Here is a 21,043-nt window from a genome sequence, read left to right on the forward strand (position 1 = left end):
ATCTGAGTAGAGTAAAATTTTCATCAAAATTTTCATCAGTAAATTTTACTCAGGCAAATTTCCTGTGCAGAAACTTACGACATGATTGAGACTAAAATGTTAAGATTCGATACATACATGCTGTTTGCACATGTGTGAGTAACCCCTAACTCTCTTACTACTGACCTGTGTCAATACAGTTTTTTCTTTTCTTTTCTTTTTTTTTTTTTTTAAGCATGAAGTCAAGGTCTATAGGGTATTGAACCTGCAGGTATACAGTATGCAGTATGTTCTCCAGAAAAAAAAAAAATTGCTAAGTGGACCATGACATAAGTGCATGAATTTAAAATGAATATGTATATAAATATTGTAAATATGTATAGTCTGCATAGTTATTATTATTATTATTATTATTATTATTATTATTATTTAGGGGTGGGCAAGTTAACGCGTTATTACCGCGTTAACGCATTCATTAAATAACGCCGACAATTTTTTTTTTTATCTCACGTTAACGCCGTTTTATTATTGTTCTGCCTTTCAAGCAAATCTTAGTTGATTTATACATACGGACTCTTATTTTGAAACTCATGCTTTTATTTTGCCGGTCCACACACCGGTGCTGTGTGTATGTGCAGCTGAGAGGAGAAAACCGACGAACTTTACAAGTAATGCTGATGTTTAAGCTAATTTGTTTATGCAAGCAGTCGGAGATGGGTTGCTAATTCTTTCTGCAGGCTCATGCTAAGTTTATGTAAATTCATTGGTTGTGTTTAAGTATAATATGTCAGCCTTTGAACTAACCTTTACTCATTTACGATGTGAATGTTGTATTAGCAGTCATTTTATCTCGATGCTAACTTGAATGGGAAAATCCATAGACACGCTAACGATTAGCATTTACAGGTTAATTAAAGATTTACAATGTCTTTTTATTCAGCAACAAAGGCTCACATCAGAGATATTTGATACTATTCATTCTTACAACAACTGAACATAAAATACTCACAGGCAAACGTTTTTGGGGCCATACAAACAGTGAAAGAAACATGTCTGTTAGTTTTATGTCCGAACTAACTACGGTAACACGGAAAGGACAAAACATACGTTAGTGCAACTTATTCTGACCACTTCAGGGCCCCTTTTGCTTGCTTTGAACAACTGAACATCACATATTAATGGGCTTATTAGTATTAGTACTGATTAGTGGGCTTAAGACTCCTGTCAGTCACTCACAACTGTAAATACACTGGTGGGGACATAAACGTGTAAAAGTAGTGGTTTTTTACATGGACATTTTCATTTTAAATGTCTTCACATGGTGGGGTTGAGAAGGACACAGTTGTTTGGAAGCACTGACGTGCAATTATTTTTATCACCAGAGTACTTCCAGTCTGGAATATCACTAAAAGGCAATACATGCTGTTGATGCGCCCCCCCCCCAACAACTATGCGATTAATCGCAGAAAGCCATGCAATTAATCGCGATTAAAAATTTTAATCGCTGCCCACCACTATTATTATTATTATTATTATTATTTTGTATTGTTTTTGCAGCCTTTTTCTTGCCCTTTATTCTGTTGTTACCTTGATCATTGAATTTCCCTGTTATGAGATCAATAACATCTAATCTAATCTAACCTAATATAAAACCTAACCTTAAATTGTTATTGTATAAGGTGGCAGTATGTTCCAGTATCTGTACCTTTATATATTCGTTTGGTCAAAATTCATCTTCACAGATTTAAATTGTAAAATTACCTACTTTAATGTATAAAAACAACAAGAACATGCATGTGTCTCAAAAATAACAGGCATAAGTGTTTCCACACTTTTGACACACACTATATTCATATGCATTAGATGAAGAACTACAAATGAGTATGAGGAGTAAAATTAAGAAAAATAACACAATACTGCAGTGTTTCAGTCAATAACGCAAACATAATTAATCATGAGAACAAAAGAAAAATACATATAATGATAGTGTTAATGATTGAGACGTACAAATGTGCTTTCATATTTATTATTTTATCTCTCAGCCCCAACAGAAGGTTCTACACACTACCATGTATCGAAAGGATTAGCTGTGACTGAAAATCACAAGTTTATTTAATGAACAAATTAACTGTTTTTTTTTTTTTTACATCCATCCATTTTTACATCAGGGAACCAACTATAACCCCTGATCAACAAAGCAGATGAAGACTTATTTGTTAATCACCTTTTATTTATTTATCTCTCCACAGACTGATCACAGAGGACTCATAGAAGACTCATTTCTGAACTTTACAAAAAAAAAAAACATCTGCCTAAGAACCTCAGTGGGAACCCTTTGTAATCACAGATCACTGTAACAGAGAAACACTTCAGCGTTAATTACCTCTTTTTTCTTAATTAAGAAACAACCAAACAGTGCACTGAATATAACCTGAAGGCAAAAGCTTGATCTGAGGTTAATGGATCAGCGGCAGCCTTTCCGCTCGTCTTACTTGGATTCACACCAAGGACACTATTCATTAACACTTGGAAAAACAACACAGCAAGTAACAGTAAGTGACTGGTGAGTGTTCAGTGAACTACATCTGAGATAAAGGGTGCATTCTGTTGTGGAAAACAGTCATCTCTTTTTGACGTCAAATGGAAGAGATGCCATTCCCTTTCAATAAATTATGAAAGAAGTTTTATTCTGGGTACGACCGGTATTTACAGGTCTCTGCCCTATTTCTTCACTTTATTCAGGCCATCTAACACACACACACACACACACACACAACAGAACGATACAAAAAAAATAGGTCAATAGATCTGATCTAGATTTTTTTATTTAGCTCAAACTGATTGCAGGCAGATGATTGTACAGCCATTTTCCATGTCACTAGTAAAGTAAAATGTAGAAGCCTTGAAGATGACTTGAGACAAACTGGAACAACATGAATGGTCTATGTTTCCTTTGGCCAATGTTAGCCAGACAGTTCCAGTGGCCTAGATTTTGTTGATTTTATCATTTGCACCCTCACCTCACGGACCTACATGAATCCCTCTCTTGTAATTTATTTTTTCTCTTTATTTTTTTTTCTTCCCTTAATTTATTTATTTCTTTTCTATCTACGCACTTTGTACAGGTATCTAAATCGATATGTAAGTCAAAGCATTGGCCTCTTTTTTTTGGTTTGTTGAACAGAACGATACAAAAAAAAAATAGGTCAATAGATCTGATCTCGATTTTTTTATTTAGCTCAAACTGATTGCAGGCAGATGATTGTACAGCCATTTTCCATGTCACTAGTAAAGTAAAATATGGATGCCTTGAAGATGACTTGAGACAAACTGGAACAACATGAATGGTCTATGTTTCCTTTGGCCAGTTTTAGATAGACAGTTCCAGTGGCCTAGATTTTGTTGATTTTATCATTTGCACCCTCACCTCACAGAGCTACGTGAATCCCTCTCTCATTGTAATTTACTTTTTCTCTTTATTTATTTTTTGTTTTCTTCCCTTATTAGTAGGTTATGTTTTTGTTGCCGTTGGTTTGTCTGTTTGTCTGTCCGTGTGCAAGATAACTCAAAAAGTTACGGACAGATTTGGATGAAAATTTCAGGAAATAAGATAAGATAAGATAAGATAAGATAAGATAAGATAATCCTTTATTGATCCCACAATGGGGAAATTCACAGTGTTGTCAGCAGCAAAAACATACACATAAACATACACATACACGTAAAACAAACAGTCATATACATTTGAACAAAAAAGTGTTTAAAAGGAGAGTGCAAATACGGTTTGATATGAATGTTGTGCAAATGGTTATAAATATAAAAAAATATATATATAAATACGGATCTGAATATATACAGATTTGGACAGGTGCGGTGTTAGATATAGAAATATGGTGCCTAAAGACAGTGATGCATATAGACAGTGATGGACAACATAAATGGAATGGAGTTGTTGATACTGGCACAAGGACTAAATGATTAAATTTTGGCGGTGATCAGGGGTGGGGGGGTGGGGGGCCACTGATCTGCCTTGGCGGAGGTTTGCGCTCCACAAGTGCTTTTCTAGAAAAGAGAGTGCACCCCCCCCCCCACATACCCCCGCCCCCCGATTACCACCAAAATTTAATCATTTGGTTCTTGTGCCAGTATCAACATTTCCTGAAATTTTCATCCAAATCCATCCATAACTTTTTGAGTTATCTTGCACACGGACAGACAGACAGAAAAACAGACAAACGACAAACAGACAGACACACACAAACATCGGGGGGGGCACTGATCTGCCTTGGCAGAGGTCTGCGCTCTCCAAATGCTTCTAGTTTTATTTATTTATTTATTTTTTCTCTACGCACTTTGTACAGGCATCTAAATCAATATGTAAGTCAAAGCATTGGCCTCTTTTTTTTTGTTTGTTGAAAAACCAATAAAAGTTTAAATTTAAAAAAAAGTATAATGTGGATGCACAGTAAAGACAAATCGACATTGGCGATGTTGAACTTTAAAGATGACACTTTGAATAAAATGATCATATTGTGACACATTCAATAAGACAAAGCGGCCTCTCACCAACCTGATAGCTTGTCGGTGTCCAGATTACTGCAGGGCGAAGCATAAAAGCAGATAAGTGAAAAACCATTGAGAAAGTTAGTCTTGTGAGTCTTGTGTGACTCCAGACTGTCAACATTACAGTGTTAGCCTGAAGACACACACACATAAAAGAAGTGTAGTGTTGAAACCACAGAGATAAACCAGTGTGTGATAAAACAAGACTTATTTTTATCATGAGCGGATAGAGCTGATACATCTGTTCAGCTCAGAAATGAAACGTTTTCTTCACTTTCAGATAAAGCAGTGTTTTAAATGCATATTCATACAGGGTTGTGGGGCCTTTTTCTCTTTTATCAAAAGTATTCAAGTACGTCTTTGTTTACAAGTCTCAAAAGAACTTACTAGTGAATTGCTGGCACAATCACAGTTTGATAAAAGCAGCTCCATTAATATACGGCAAATCCCCCTGTTGCTTTAATGGCATTTTGCAAAGTCCTTTTTACTGTCAGATACAGAGCAGAAGTGAAGCTGCTTAATGGCCTTCATTATGAGGAAACGCACCCAGCATGTGTGGACCAAACAGTCTGTGTTATTTTCATTTGGATCTGATACTTTAGCTCCTACATATCTGTGTTTGAGGTCACATATAATCACTGTTTCTCTCTGTTTTCAGCTGAAAGGAAATGTTTTGCAATTGCTCTGCAACTTTAAGCACAGTCATTAAAGCTCAGGCAGGTTTTTAAAAGGCTTCCGTTCCCAGAGCTGATTTTATATCATTAATAGCATAACTGTTTGGTGTAAGAAAGGCCTTTAATTAGACATCAGAGCTCAGTTTGTGCCAACTGCTTTGAAGCTTGCAGCTTGGTTAGAAGGGTCTAATGGCTGGTGTGTCATATTGGTGACAATGCCAGCATAACAGCAATACTACAAAAGCAATTTAACACAAAAGAGAAGTGGCAGGACAAGAAAAAAAAACACCCCCCCAAAAAGAAAAAACGAAAAAAAAGAAATGCAGGGATGTTTCTGTAACCAAATATTAAACTGACTCTAATTAGTAAAGCACAAAAGCAAATAAAGAAAAAAGGTATAAGGCAGGGGTATCGAACTCATTTTAATTCAGGGGCCAGATTCAGCCTAATATGATCTAAAGTGGGCCGGACCAGTAAAATATTATAAATAATACGATAAGAACTTATAAATAATGTCAACACCACAGTTTTCTCTATGTCTTGGAGTGCAAAAGTAAAATTCCGTGATCAAAATGTTTATATCTACGAACTGTACTTGAACGTAACACGAACAAATATGAACCAGAAAATTCTTAAGAAAAATAAGTGCAATTTTAACAATATTACGCCTTAGTTTGTCATTTATACATGTACATGACAACTTACAGATCACAGTGGATCAACCAATACACAAAATATTTAGTAACAGGCAGAATATTGGTACAATTCTACATACATCTCTTAAGAAATTTCATATTGTTCATATTTGTTCAGGTTATTCACATTTTTTTTTTTATAAAAGGATAGTCTGTAAATATAAACATTTTTGTGTAATTTTACTTTTTTACACACAAAAAAAAGGGGGAAAAATGTTTTTTTTCATTATTTATATGTTGTTATGACAGTATTTTACTGCTCTGACCCACTTCAGATTGAATTGACCTAAAATGATTTTCACATCCTTGATCGTTAATATCTTTATTATAATTTTTGCATTTCACAAATTCATCCAAGGGGCCATATTGGACCCTTTGGCGGGCTGGATTTGGCCCCCGGGCCATATGTTTGACACATATGGTATAAAGCATCTAAGATCCAGGAAAAAAAGAAAGTGGAATATTTCCTGATTTCTTTGTTTATCCTTGTGAGATCAGAGTTTCAGGTTGAACAGTCGGAGTAGATCAGCTGTGTTACCTGATGCATCGGGTACGACAGCCTCATTAGAAAGCCTTCCAGTGTTGATACAAAGTTTGTATATAGAAGAACAGATGGAAATTATCTGATGAATATAAATCTCTGAACTGACAAAAACAATATATATATTTGTGCTTCGTAAAGGAGTAAAACTTAAAACCATAACATCTACCATGACAGAGGTTATTTTCTCCTTTGGTGAGTAAAACCTCTCCCACATACCAGAGATTTCATAGACTTCCCTGAGGCTGACGTCTTTGATTGCAGTTTTGAAGTGGTTCGTCTGAGTCCACATTATTTCATGTCCTAAGAAATGGGTGAAACATTTTTCTTTCTGCTTGAGATTAGTTGCAAGACCTAACTGCAGCTGTAAGGCATTTAGTCTGTTACTGTTAATTAGACAGGAGCACATTAACTTTTGATCTTCAAGGATGTACGGCTCAGTCTATTTTGTCTTTTTTTCTGAACCACTTAAAGGCACAATTTAAACACTGCTGCGAAAATGCTTAAAGCAGTGCATGACTTTCATCACAAATTTTTTTTCAAATTTGTAAAACCCCAGTGATATCCTAATTAACACTAATCCATTAGTCCTTCCATGCTTACTCACCTGAATCACTTCCCTCATGGTAAACAACTTTGAAGAGGACTATGACTCCATCATAAAAACAGTCCGCTTGTTTACAAAACAAACCCAAACGCCAATCACGCCGCTGTGGAAATTTTGTTGCGAAGTGCATTGTGGGAATGGGAATTCCATGCAGCAGAAATTTCCCTGTCTCGTCATGAGTACTGAACCCAAATGTGGCCTTTACCTCCATCCACCGACTGTACTCATTCTGTAAAACAACCCTGGTGAACTGGAGAATTTTATGTTGTTGCGATCTGGCTCATTTTCTTGCCGAATCTGTGAGGAGTCATAGAGTAATCTTCAAAGTTCTTCACTGTGAGGGAAGTGATTCAGGTGCATAAGCACAGAAAGATTAATGGATTAGTGATAATTTGGCAGAGGCGATTTCTCAAAGACTGCAAGATAAGCGCGGCTTCCCCTAAAATTATGAAAAGTAAATGGTTAAATATGTACGGTTGTGTTGACATTTCATTGACTACAAATGTGTTAGAACACGTTCATCTCACAGACGAGTTCGTTCTGAATCAACTTTATCACAAATCAACAGACTCGATGTTGTTCACTTCTCATACATTCCTGTTGCGCTGTTTTCTCATACGATCTCTGCTCAGTGCATTTGCCTGTAGATGCTCAGTGTCCATGCACTTCAATGAGACTTCATGGAACAGTTTTTTTTATTGCCTCAAAACTGGACGGTAATTGGATAAATGCCACGATGTTGTCCCGCCCCCAGACGCCCAGCGTCTCTGGGGGTGAATGGAGCTGTGGGCGGAGCTCCGCTGGGCTGGACATTGGGCTTCCACGTGCTGATTGGAGGATCAGTTGAAAGGCTGAATCCCGTTTGATTGACAGCTGTTTTCAGATCTACTCCTTCACTGACACAGTTCAGTTTAATACTGTCGTGCATTCTGCTGTGAAATCGAGAGAAAAACCACTACGAAATGACTTGTTCATTTCTTGCGCTGTAAATAAAACACACTCATTGTACTTCCTTGTTTCTATTTAACATAATTTCAGTGTTTTCTTGTTTACTTGGTATGATAAGGTCACTGACCATTTTCTTAAAAAGAAATTGAGGGCCGAATTTATGTTTAAATAACTTGACTTTTTTTTTTTTGATGTAAGCCGACAATGAGCTTCCCCTGTCTGAAAGACGAGCAGCCGCCACTGTAATTAGGCTATCACTTGGGTTATACAAATTTGAAAAAAAAATTGTGATAAAAGTCATACGCTGCTTTAATATGTAATTAATGTGTAATTAAGAGGTTTAAGGAGGCAAAGCGAAGCAAAATTAACACTATAAATGTTTCAAATCACATAAAACTGTATTTTTTTTTATTATCATACATTAATAAACTGAATACAATTGAACTTCACTAATGTGACCACTTTTGGAACTAAAGCTGAGTTGGCTTTAATAAGGTGGGCCTCAGTTATGGCATTGAATTCCATTGCATTCCAAATTATTTAAAATTAAAAACAACAGGATACAGCAGAGGTATAGACCTATGCTTGAAAACTTTGTGTGATTCACTCAATCACTAGCCGTGTTCCGTGGCAACTCCAAGCTATTTAATATTCAGTCCATGCAGTTCTAATTCCCACTGTGTTATAATACATTCCTTCTGTGGCTGCCCATTTGTTTTTCATACAGACCCAAATGCTGCTTTAATAGACAGTTGTCTCTTTATGACTAGACTATAGTCCAGTTTAGATTTATATAGACTTTCATCATAAATGGCACTAGTGCAGTAGACCCTTGCACTTGAATGCATAAATTTGTGCTATAAAGTGCATGTAGATGTATACGGTCTATTATGCGGGTGACCAGGGTTCAAATCCCAGCCAGAGTAGTCACATTATTTTCAACATTTTACATTTTCTACCAAGGGTGGGGATAGGGGGTGCACAGCGCCGAGGGCTCATAGAAGTGTAATTACGAAGAATTGTTAAAAGAAAACGTGGTTATTGTGATATTGGACTGTTTTGTTCTTCAAATTCACTGATGTTCTTCTATTGTTGTTGTTACTGTTTATTATTGCTGTTACTGTTTTGTTTTTGCCTGTTGTTTGTTTCTGTTTCAGGGTCTGTATCAATGTTTGCTTAATTAACCCTCCGGTATCCCGTCCAGCAAGGCCCTTACTAAGCACCATATGTGCCTTTTTGGCACACTTGTGGAATAATGTCAAAAAAAATTTCATACAGTTTGTTTTAAATTCTTTTACACTTATTTCTATTTCCTCAACTTGAGCCGTAAATAAAAATACCAAATACTCAATAACTGTCACATTTTTTAACCCTTTAAATGCCATGTTTGTATTGTAAACAAACCATTTTTTTGGATGCAAAAAACTCCAAAAATTATTTTTTTTCAATATACTACATAAAAAGTGGATCACATATTTGATTTTTGCAGCCTGGCATATGTCAATGATTAACAGGAACTTTGGTTAATTAGCATTATTATTTTTGGCGCTAGGTCAAATGTTAAAAAATACAAGCATCTGTCACCAAGTGTGCGTAAAATCCACACCTATAAATCCAACTATTAAATATTATATATTGATTAATTTTTCTGCTCTAATTTGATTTTATTTTTGTAAATCAAGGTCAGTCCTAATCATACATATCAAATGGAAGAAATAGTGCGTTTTAGGCACACTTGGGAGACAGATGCTAGTCTTGTAATTTTCTTTTGTTTACAATGTGCAAATTTTAGTTGGTGGCCAGAATTTTAAAGATCATGCAAAAATGAACAACTTTTGAATTCTACCCTCATTTAAATTGTGAAAAATAATATGAAGTTTTTTAACACGAAGTGCAAAGTTTGCCTAAAAAGCGCACCCGGATACCGGAGGGTTAAATCACACCAATAGGGGGAATTGATCTAAGGTTCAAAACCCTCTTAGATCAAAACTGTCAAGCAACTATGGTGCCAGTGCACTTATAGCAGAGGCCAAATTGCTGAACAGGAGAGGGTAAAAAAACCAAAACAAAAACCAGCATGTCACGGTTCGACTGAAATCAGAGCCTATTTGGAGTGGAAAAACTCACTTATTCTGTCGTCCATCGATGGAGAAGAAAAGCTCCTGCAGCTCCTCAGTTGTCAGGATACCATCAGCAAAGTAGGCATTGAACTCTTCAAATGACAGCTTGCCATCATCTGAAAGACAAAGAGAGAACAGGCCTTTGTTATTACAGAAATAACAACTGTATAATGACAATGCATAGTGTTTCATTATGATTTGATAAGTCTTAAATATTCAGTGGACAAACATAAACCAAATCCCTCCATCTGCTTATCGACCACGGGCTCAGATACACAGGAGTACTTGTCCACATTGTCAGATTGTCGGCAGTCTGGAACTTTGTTGTTCTGCTAAGACTAGTTAACTATCAGCACAGCATGTTGTGACAGACATAGACGGAAAAATCAATGACTGAAGACAAATAGCTTAGTTGTCATCTGTGAAGAAGTGTGATGGTAGTGAGCCTACCATCAATCTGTCTTACGGCGCAATTACACCGATCAGTCAGTACTAGCGGTAGCCTGCCAGGCACAAACTGCTCGACGTTTTAATCCTCATAAAAGAACCCAGACCAACAGAAAAACTGATGTATATGGAAAACATTTCAGACGCTTTGGAGTGAGGAGAGTATTCAGATAGATCCATCAAAGTGATCAGACGTGTGAGTTTTAAACAATTTGACCCTCTCGATGCAAGGACAATGAGTGCAGTTAAATATGCCAGGCAGTTCCACTTGGCTGATTCAGCAAACCTGCAAATTTAAAGACCATCTGTTCAGCTGGAGCCTTTTTGACAACACTTGTCATTACCTCTGACCGGAATGAGCAATGCGCTGGCCAGGACAATGCAACAGCCCCCGCCACCTTCTCAGACTAGTCCACCTACACGCAGTTTGCTTTATTCTCTTTCACTCTAAGAGCAAAACAAAACTGAATGGGCTTTTTCCTAACATCTTTGTTGATTTAATGAAAAAAAAAAAAAGATATTTCCATTTGCACTCCCTCCATCAAAGTAAAGTAATAGAGAAACCTACACACAAAAAACATTTACAAATGGAAAAAAACAAAAAACAAAAAAACAAACATTAATGGGATGAGTGTGAGTGGTTTATCAGCTTCTTCAGCCATGATTGGCCTTGATTTAAAAAGCCTACAGCTAAAAGGGTTAAAAAAAAAAAACTGCTAAAAGGTTATAAGTTATAAAATGCCTCACACAGAGTCATGTGGATGAAGGTCATACACAATTCAATGCACATGGAGCAGAGTGTTCTTCTATTCTGTCAGACATCTGTGGTAGTTTAAGACTCACAATAGGATGAGTGTGTACATTCTTAAAGAGATGACTTTATGTTGAGCATGTCTGATGTGGATACATTCACGCTTTGTCACACATTTATGTCCCTCATGGTTCATTTATACACTTTTATTATATCCCATCTGTGGTTTGTTTGTCCATATGGGAGCAAAAAGTCCTCCTGCGTATCTGTTTTCTCTCACAGTGTTGTATTTGCAGAGCATCCTATGTTTGGAGCGTCACACTCGACAGGCAGCACTTGTGCTTAGGGGTGACACTCTGAATACTCACGGACTAATGATGACCACTGGCAATTTTCTGTATTTACTTTGACAGTTCTAGGTTAAAGATCCTGTAAAAAAGGTATCCCTGCCAAATACACAACGCTGAGTCTCAGGGTTTGGTCTGGATGTGCTAATAATTGTTGTTGTTTTTGGGGGGTTTATACAGATTTGTCACGTTCCTGTTTTAAAACTCAGCCATAATGGGTTCTTCGGTTTACTAAAACATCTTGCTTGTGCATCTGAACCATCTAACCCCCACTCTGCCATAACAACAAAATGCACAAATAATGGGAAAGGAAGGCCCAAGCAAAAAGACATTTGTCCTCAGATTTGTGATCAAATATGGCTCAAAACCCAATATGAAGTATGGCACGTCAAGTTTGGCTTTAAGGGGGACTTGTATTTTTCACTATCTTGCCACTGCTCTCAAGAGACGACGATGCCAGATGGCATCAAAGATCAAATGACGCCATTAAAAGCATAGAGGAAATGGAGATCCACAGTGAAGAACAGGGATTATGTGTTCATTAACCAGGCTCACTCCAGCATAAGGGTATAGGGAACATTTAATTTATGCATCCTCATATCAGGAATATGCTGGAATTTTTTATAACATGAGGATTATAAAATATAAATGGGAACCTATATGACTGAGGCAACACTGATATGATGAAGCTTACAGTCTTTCACTTTGAAATTATGCCAGTCACTTACGTTTTGTTTTACATATTTATTAGTGCTGTCAAACAATTAAAATTTTTAATCACAGTAATCACAAGGTTGCTGTGGATGAATTTCAAATAATCACAATTAAATATCATTCATTTTGAATCGATAATAATCACGTTTCATTTTGCATGAGCAAACAGACTCAAAAAAGAAGGGAATATATAAGCACTTAAAGTGTTTATTAAACACCTTCAACAGTTTCAACAACACAACTTGAAACAACTTAACAACTTTTTGTCTCTTTTTTTAAACAAACATTTATCCACATTAACCCTTTCATGTATACTGGTCGCTACAGTGGACAGCTATTCTACAGCTGTTCTCTTGTATATTCATGGGTTTTGTTGTTCTTTTCTTTGTTTTTTTTGTTTTTTTTTTTTTTTTTACACATATCTTCATTAAAGTTTTAAGACACTACATATCTTTCTGACATGAATTGGTAACATTATGTAGATCTCTCCTGAGCATAAACCCCCAGAATCCCAAGCATAGTTTTCACACAATTTATCAGTAAATACATGTTTCTGTGTGTCAAAAATGAACCGTGTGGTGTCCAGCTGAGTGGACATTTTTGCAACTTCATGAAAAATAGGTTCATAAGAATTTTTTTTTTTCATTATTATTTTTTTTTATGTATTTTTTTTTTTTTTTTAATAAAAATTATTTTTATTTTATTTATTTATTTTTATTTATTTTTCAGAAGAAAATTTTTCAATCACATTGTCTTTTTTCGTGCCTAAAGAGGAATAAAAACATTCAGGAAAAAAATTTGATTAAGGTTCTCATAATTCGTGCATGAAAGGGTTAATGTGGCCCTGTTACTCCTCATTCAGCCAACTGTTAAGACAAACTAACTCGCTGGCATTGTCTCAGAGTAGAACTGACTGCTTCTTATTTACAACGTTGTCTGCAACAGAGAACCGTTTGTCACATGGAACAGTGGTTGAAGGAGTGGTGATATATGGGGTATTTTAAGCTGGAAGTGCTTTGGTGAAAAGAAAACTCCTTCTTGTGTGCATAATACTTTATGTCGGTTGACTGTTCCATTTTGTTTTTTTTTTTGTCCTCATATTTCCATCCAGAGGGCCAACGTGCTGTTGATCATCTTCCATCTTTATTGGTTGGTTCTGCTGTCTGTTACTACTGGATCAACTGCTCATTTGTGCATGCGCGACCGTCACTTTACTTGGACAAACTTCCCCAAATGTGTTGCCAGAGACATTCAGAGTCATTCTGCGCTACAGATGGGTTAACTGTGTTAAAATTTTTATCAGATTAATCATGATGATGGATTAATCTGCATTAACGTGTTAATTTTGACAGCCCTAAAATATATAATTTTTTTGTCTTGTTTTTTTCATATAAATATGAGGTGGATATAATTATGTATAAATTTTTTTGGTTTCACAATAAATGACATCTTAGTAATAATATCTGAAGCCATAATTTTGTAATAGAGATGTAATAATGTACTTATTTCAATATATACAATGCACTAGTAATAACTAATGAAGATTCTTGGTAATAGTTAGAATATGATAATGAGGAAATCCATCTTCCTCCATGCTACAAATGTGTTATTTTGTTTGAAGATAATACTGTAGAAAGTAGATGTTTGATGCTATAACATGTTGCCTGGAAACACGTGGTAGTTTTGGTGTAATAACTATGAGCTGGGGCTGCAAAATGAAAAACTACTTTGCAATTTCACAGTAATATTAGACACAACCAAGCATCATTCAACATCCTGACTTGTTCTCTACTGTTGATATTTGCTTTAAACCAATATGACTATGAAGTTAAATAGAAAAAATCTGTTTTTGCAGCCCAGATTCATGGTTATTGCACAGAAATGACAACAACTGTTGCCATGTTACAAGTACAATTAAACATATCATTGATATAGTATCACACATGAAACAAAAGGGAACATTTGGAACATAAGAAAAAACTTCATTAATGGTGTTAGAGTTATTACATGGTATTACTCCATTATTATCTCTTTAATACTAAAAATCACACCAGTATTACCATGTTATTATCACACTCTATTGTAAGCATTACCAGACATTATAACAACAATCCAATAATCTAAAAACTGAAAAAAATACCTGCACAGTTTACATTAAGTGTGAAAATGTATTTAGCTGTTTTCTGAAGCTTCTATTTATTTTCCTCATGCTTTCCAAGGAAATCAAAGTGTATAACATGTAGTATGTAACATGCAGGAACCACTGAATTGAAATTATAATACAGGTTTCTATCCATTGTTCCATTGACTGAGTTCGTTATTATTATTTTAAATAGATAAGTTAACGTGTCTTCATAAACTCTCTGTGATTTCTTTCAGTCCTTTGGTGCAGCAAGGCCATCTGAAGAATCCTTTTATACATGATCCAATACAGAAGTAGTTCTAAATATATTCTGTAAATAGATTATCCATCCTCAAAACACTCATAACATACATATTTAGACCTATATTACTGATTTGATGCATTGTTCCTGTCATATCTACAGTTAATGTGACAGTGTTGTGCAATAAAGTATCCGTTCCTTGAATAAGCACAGAAGAAATGATGACTTTCCTGGTGAATAACCTAATAATGTTGTCTAAATGAATAATATGCACAATATGGAAATGCTGACCTGGTTCTACAAAAGCAAAAATACTTTTTTTATGTGCTTCCCTTTAAACAGGACTTTTTCCCATCCTGTTACCTAGCAACATTATATTGCCAAATGCAAAGCTAAGAACAGAGACAGGGACGTTAAAATGCTATTTGCAACATTGTGAATTTTGACTAATGCAAATTGATTTAAAAAAAAAAAAAAAAGTACAATCAAGAGATTTAAAAAAAAAAAAAAAAAAAAAAAACGGAAAAAGCCACCCATTCAACACATTCTAAATTGGCTGGCATATCCACAAAACACACACTTCCGCTTATACCATTTTTCAAAGAAGCAATTTATTACAGCTAGCGAACACTGGTTCACTAGATGTGGAAGAGAGTATTAACAGCACACCTGAGGCACTAGCTAACCGTCTGAAACCTCTTTAAAATGAGTCACGACAACTGTTATGAGTGTGCATGCAACACATTGCTGCACAAGGAATTCAATTATGACTATACATCGCATTTTGAGTATCATCAAAAAACAAATGATTCTTAATAGCCGGCTATAAAACAAAAACACACCTACTCGTAAATGTTTTGTGCAGATTCACAGCAGAATACAGGCTGCTTTATCATACAATTAGAATGGTTGAAATAAAAAGCTCAGAAGTTCAGAGTAAACAAGAACCAACTGAGTCAGTGAAGTGCAAAGTAGGGCACAAAGTAGGCCGCACTCTTATCTCTCCAAAGGTTAGTCCCATTGCAGCCTGTCCTAAGTGGTTTATAAATTCCCATGAATGCATCACAGCTTCAAAAGCAAACAGAACTTTGGTTCCCAGTTCGTAATGGTAAACTGTGCACTATGGTACGCCATTACTAGTTCTGGTATTCTTAGTATCGGTGCTCTACTTAGACTGTGTTCCACCAGGCCATCTGTGAAGAAATCTGTAATATAAGCCACCTTTCAGTCTCCAGATCCTAATTTAAGACTGTATGTGCTTTTAGAGCATATATGCTACTGCTTCCTATCTCTCCTCTTCACTAACTGGTCTGTTTCCTCTGTGCCTGAGCAGATGTCAGGCAAGATGCAAGGCTCTTTAAAATCTTAGAAGGAAAAATGAAACTATCTCTTCAGCTTTTAAGATGCAAACTTTAAATCCATTGGAAAATGGGACGCCAAGGGCAAGAAATACTCAGAAAAAAAACACAGCGGTCCATAAAGTTAGAATAACATGTGACAATGTGATTTATTCCTGATAGATAAAGTGTAATTTCTCTGTATGCCACAGGTGTCAAACATGCGGCCCAGGGGCCAAATCCAGCCCGCCAAAGGGTCCAATCTGGCCCGTAGGATGAATTTGCGAAATGCAAAAATTACACTGAAGATACTAATCAATAGTGTAAAAATCATTTCATTTCAGGTTCCATACATACATATATAAACCAATTAGATTCCAATTGGGTCAGACCAGAAAAATACTGTCATAATAACCAATAAATAATGACAACTGCAGATTTTATCTTTGTTTTAATGTAAAAACATAAAATTACATGAAAATGTTTACATTAACAAACTATCCTTTTACAAAAAATGTGAATAACCTGAAGAAATATGAACAACGTGAAATGTCTTGAGAAAAGTAAATGCAATTTTATCAATATTATACCTGTCACTAAATGTTTTGTGTATTTGTAATTGTAATGTAAGTTTTAATGCACATGTGTAAATGATCAACTGATGCAGAACATTGTTAAAACTGCACTTGTTTTTCTTAAGACATTTCAAGTTGTTCACATTATTCAGATTTTTAAGGAAACGATATAGATATAAACATTATCATAATGTAATTTTACTTTTTTCATTGGTATTATTTAACTGGTCCGGCCCACTTGAGATCATATTGGGGTGAATGTGGCCCCTGAACTAAAATGAGTTTGACACCCCTGCTGTATGCAACCATTGTACCTAGTCAAAGGTGATCACTAATATGTATGAATAGGAATAAAAAGGTGAATGTGTATGAAAACAAATTTATTCCAACTTCATAGGCAACAGTATATGTTACAAAAAAAGGTTGAAGTGCATCAGCTTAGCAAAGAGCGTTTGATATGTAACCATTTTGCCAATTAGACTGTGGGTTATGTAACTGGGCTAATTATCTACCGGATTTAATGCATCCAGGCATTAGTCAATAAAAAGATAAAGAACAGAAAATGGAGCTTCTTCTATTTCCTTTTTACATTATACGTCCTCCTTTCTCCATTTCCACCATTCTTTTTCTCAGGTTTACTGATGAGAGTCATTTCAGCTCAGCTCATTATAATAAAAATCTAGTGCTGAATACATTCGGCTGAAAGCCACGGAACAATTCATCATGTAAATTTGTCATAGCAAGGGTTAAGAGCTGTTGAGATGTAATTGCTGTTTGGAGGCCTGGTGATTACATCGCCTGCAAAACGCAACAATATCCAACAAATGTCCACTGCTTCCTGATGTGTTTTGGCACCTATTTTATGTTTCACAAAAAAATAAATATCTGTTTAAGAAGGAAATATTCGAATGCAGCACCATACGTATACGTAATATTCTCATGCAAATTCGTGCATTTGCTCCCTTTTCATTTGTGCACAGCCTTAGTCCAAATTAACCTCCTGAAAGAGACTTTATGTGAACTTGCAAATAAACTCATATTAGCGACTTTATTAGCAAGTGTTTTTGTGAAGAGGAAAAAAATAATGTGACTCAGGCTGTGTTAACGTGACTCATTAATTTGTCAACAGCACCCAGTCATGTGTGTCCACGCTGACAGAGAGGTTCTTGATTCTGTGTGACACATCATTATTTTGCATCATTATCCACTCATGATGTGCAGCTACTCATTTTACTCCACTTTCAACCTTGAGATTTCAACGTTAATGTGTGCCTCCTTTACCTCATGTATGTCTAATGCATGATGATATTTCGTATAAAGGTTTATTCCCTACATTCCATGCAGTCTCCATTCCATATTTCTCCAATTCAGATCCCACTTGTGGCAGTAATTCAGGATCTTACCTTCATTTTAATTGGATGAAAACTGCTGAAGCATAAAGTGAAAGGAAGCTTCACATGAAAAGTCATTCGTGCAAATATTCCTCTGCCCTGATTATGCAAAGCACAATAACAGCAGAAGAATGCGGGGAAATGATGAGCATGCATAGTGACAAATTATTCATCACTGGACATGTTTTGTGTTGTTTACTTACCGTTTTTGTCTGCTCTGCGGAAAATCTAAACACAAAAGGGGACAGGGGGAGAAGAGACAGGTATTAGTCAAGCATCACTAAAGAAATTCTGATGATAAGGTGGTAGAACTAAAAGATGCAGATTGGAATTTTGTTAAAAATCCAATGAAATATGTGATGTCTGCTGTGGATGGTTGATCCATTCTGATACAGAAAAGGCTGCTTACAAAGGCAGTGATACTGCTTATGTAGCACTTTAGATTGTGTAAAACTGATATTACACTGTAAAAAATATTCTGTTGTTTTTACGGAAAAAAACTGGCAGCTGTGGTTTCCAGAACAATACTGTAAATAACATATCCAACTGTAAACATATTTACGGAGTAACATTTTAACATTTTAAACATGTAGATTTAACTGGTAAATGGACTGCACTTATTTAGCACATTTTCCCAATTTTCCACTCCAGTTGCCCAAAGCACTTTCCAAATCCACCAGGTCCAACTGGGAGCAATTTAGGCTCCAGTGTCTTCCATGGACACTTTGACATATGAACAGTCAGAGCCAGGATTTCAACCACCAACCCTGTGGTTATGGGACACGCCGCTCTACCAGCTCTACCAACCCATTAATTCACAAATTTAAAATGTTAAATTGCCAAATGTTTACTTTTTTATATAACTTTTTTAGTGAAAAAAAGAGAAAAAAAAAAAGCAAATATGCCGTTATTTAAACATTATTATCTTTGCAATTTAAATGGCACCGAATTGTTTTTCAATTTACAGTTTCATTTTCTAAAAACAATAGAAATACATCATTTCTACATACAAATCTGGTTTTGTTAACATACTCTTCCTGTAAAAACTACAGCTATTTTTGATTTAATCATTGACACAAAAATCTTTTCAAATAAACAACTTTGCATTGTATTGTCACTTACAGTTTTTTTATGTTGCAATTTTACAACTTTTTGGTGTTAATTCTACGGTCTGTTTTTTTTACAGTGTAGTCAGATATAAAACAAGTTCCACCATTGTAATTTCAGAGGGAAAAAGTACATTCAGAAGCAGATAAAAAATAAACAGAGGCTCTTCCTGCAACTGCCTCATGGAAAAGTCTATTATTATATGATATTGTAGTCCATCTTAATTGGACAAATTCAGATTTATGACATGTAAATGTATTCGACTATAATTTAACCGTGTTTCTGTGCATTTCCATGTCATCCTCTTCTTTTGTATTTGATTAATTTTCAATGTTAAAGAGTAGTCAGCACTGACATATTGATTTTAACCTACAGATTATAATGCAATCGAAGCTGAACCTTCATTTGATTTCCCATACAGGTCACCAACCTGGAGGTCTGCCTCTGTCCTGTTTGTCTGTCCATCTGCCTGCAGCTTCAGACATGGCTAATAACAAGTAGCAGGTAATATCCAGCTTTTTGATTCTACTCAATGCTCTATTTCTGATTCCTCTGTCTAGACTAACAGTGATTGCAAAGCTGCAATTAATGGAATGTACGTGTTACTTGATTGAAACATCAGGTTTAATAACAGAATGTTCTGACCCAAGGCCCTCCTTCTTTAATACAAAACTATGAATTCAGTACCTGCACAGTAAAGGACTGCTCTGTACTGTGCAGTAAATCTCTTCTGGCCTCTACATGCCAGTTGCCATTTTTCAGCGTAACCTGTCTAAGCAATGTCTTTTTTTTTCCTCATGGCCGATTGAGTAGAGTGTAGCTGTAAACTTGTTTGTTGTTCATCTGTGTCTTGGGTCTCCTCGGTGTCAGTAGACAATAATGCATCATTTACAGCAAGCCCAGAAAAGGTCAGACCAGCTTCCCAGAGCGCTGCCTTTTCTGATGTCATGGTGGCAGGTGTAAAGACAGCGAGTCTTCTAAGCCTCATCATCCTGCAGTGTGGAGGGGAAAACCAACTCCTTCCACCATCCTCATCATTAGCTGCCATAGGACTTTGAACACAAATAGCATTTTTCATCACTTGGTCTCTTACTCTGGGAATACACGTTGTTACAATCTAAACATGTCAAACATTGCCAAATGATTGAAAACCCAGTGCTGACATTCGTGTTCTGCACACATATATCTGTTTATGTACAGTATATCTATCTGTTGGATGTAACTTTTAGATCTGCATGGCAACTGCTGTATATAACACACTGTAGAAACATTGCCCTAATTAAAATCCCCTTACATTTCTGCTGTGTGTTGTTTATCTGTGGTAGGGTATTGAAAATCAATGTGTACTACTGAAATAATAAAGTTCATCCACCAGTATGATCTCTGAAAATCAATCGTCATTGATTTGCATTACAACTTTTCCTCTAAGCACACAAATATTCATGCTTATGTTATGTTTATTAGCTGACCAACTGATTTTTATAAAGAATTCCTCACACTGTCAAAACTACCACAGCTGCATAACAAGATGACAATGAAACCAAAGACAACACCCTTGTCTGTATGTGGAGTATAATATTTGTAGATCCTTTTTTTTACCTGCACAAATCAGTTCAGACAATCATACAATTGTGTTTTTTTAAGCCATCAGGCAGGTTTATTTGTGCTCCTTCGACAAGAAAAAAACTCAAGACTGCAGACTAAATGCGGAGGCACTCTTTTCAGGGACAGTGTGCACTGATACGGTGACATTTCTTTTTCTTTTTTCTTTTTTTTTGGTAGAATGTGAACAATGTGTCCTTATTTAGAAACATCTGCCTGAGTTCTGCACAAGTGACACAGCAGACACATGGTACTGTAAAT

The 21,043-nt window shown here is 35.8% G+C and overlaps 1 protein-coding gene across 1 annotated transcript in view; it reads right to left on the bottom strand.

Annotated features, from left to right (window-relative positions):
* Positions 1–21,043, bottom strand: part of necab3 (N-terminal EF-hand calcium binding protein 3) — a 74,942-nt gene that overhangs the window by 52,901 nt on the left and 998 nt on the right. The window contains exons 2-4 of the mRNA XM_030133949.1: positions 18,277–18,301; positions 10,135–10,243; positions 4,550–4,575 (exon numbers count right to left, since the gene is read on the bottom strand). Coding sequence (XP_029989809.1) covers positions 4,550–4,575; positions 10,135–10,243; positions 18,277–18,301 — 160 coding nt within the window. The remainder of the gene's footprint in view (positions 1–4,549; positions 4,576–10,134; positions 10,244–18,276; positions 18,302–21,043) is intronic.

This window comes from Sphaeramia orbicularis, chromosome 5 (genome assembly GCF_902148855.1).
Source record: "Sphaeramia orbicularis chromosome 5, fSphaOr1.1, whole genome shotgun sequence".
In the NCBI taxonomy this organism is placed as follows: Eukaryota; Metazoa; Chordata; class Actinopteri; order Kurtiformes; family Apogonidae; genus Sphaeramia; species Sphaeramia orbicularis.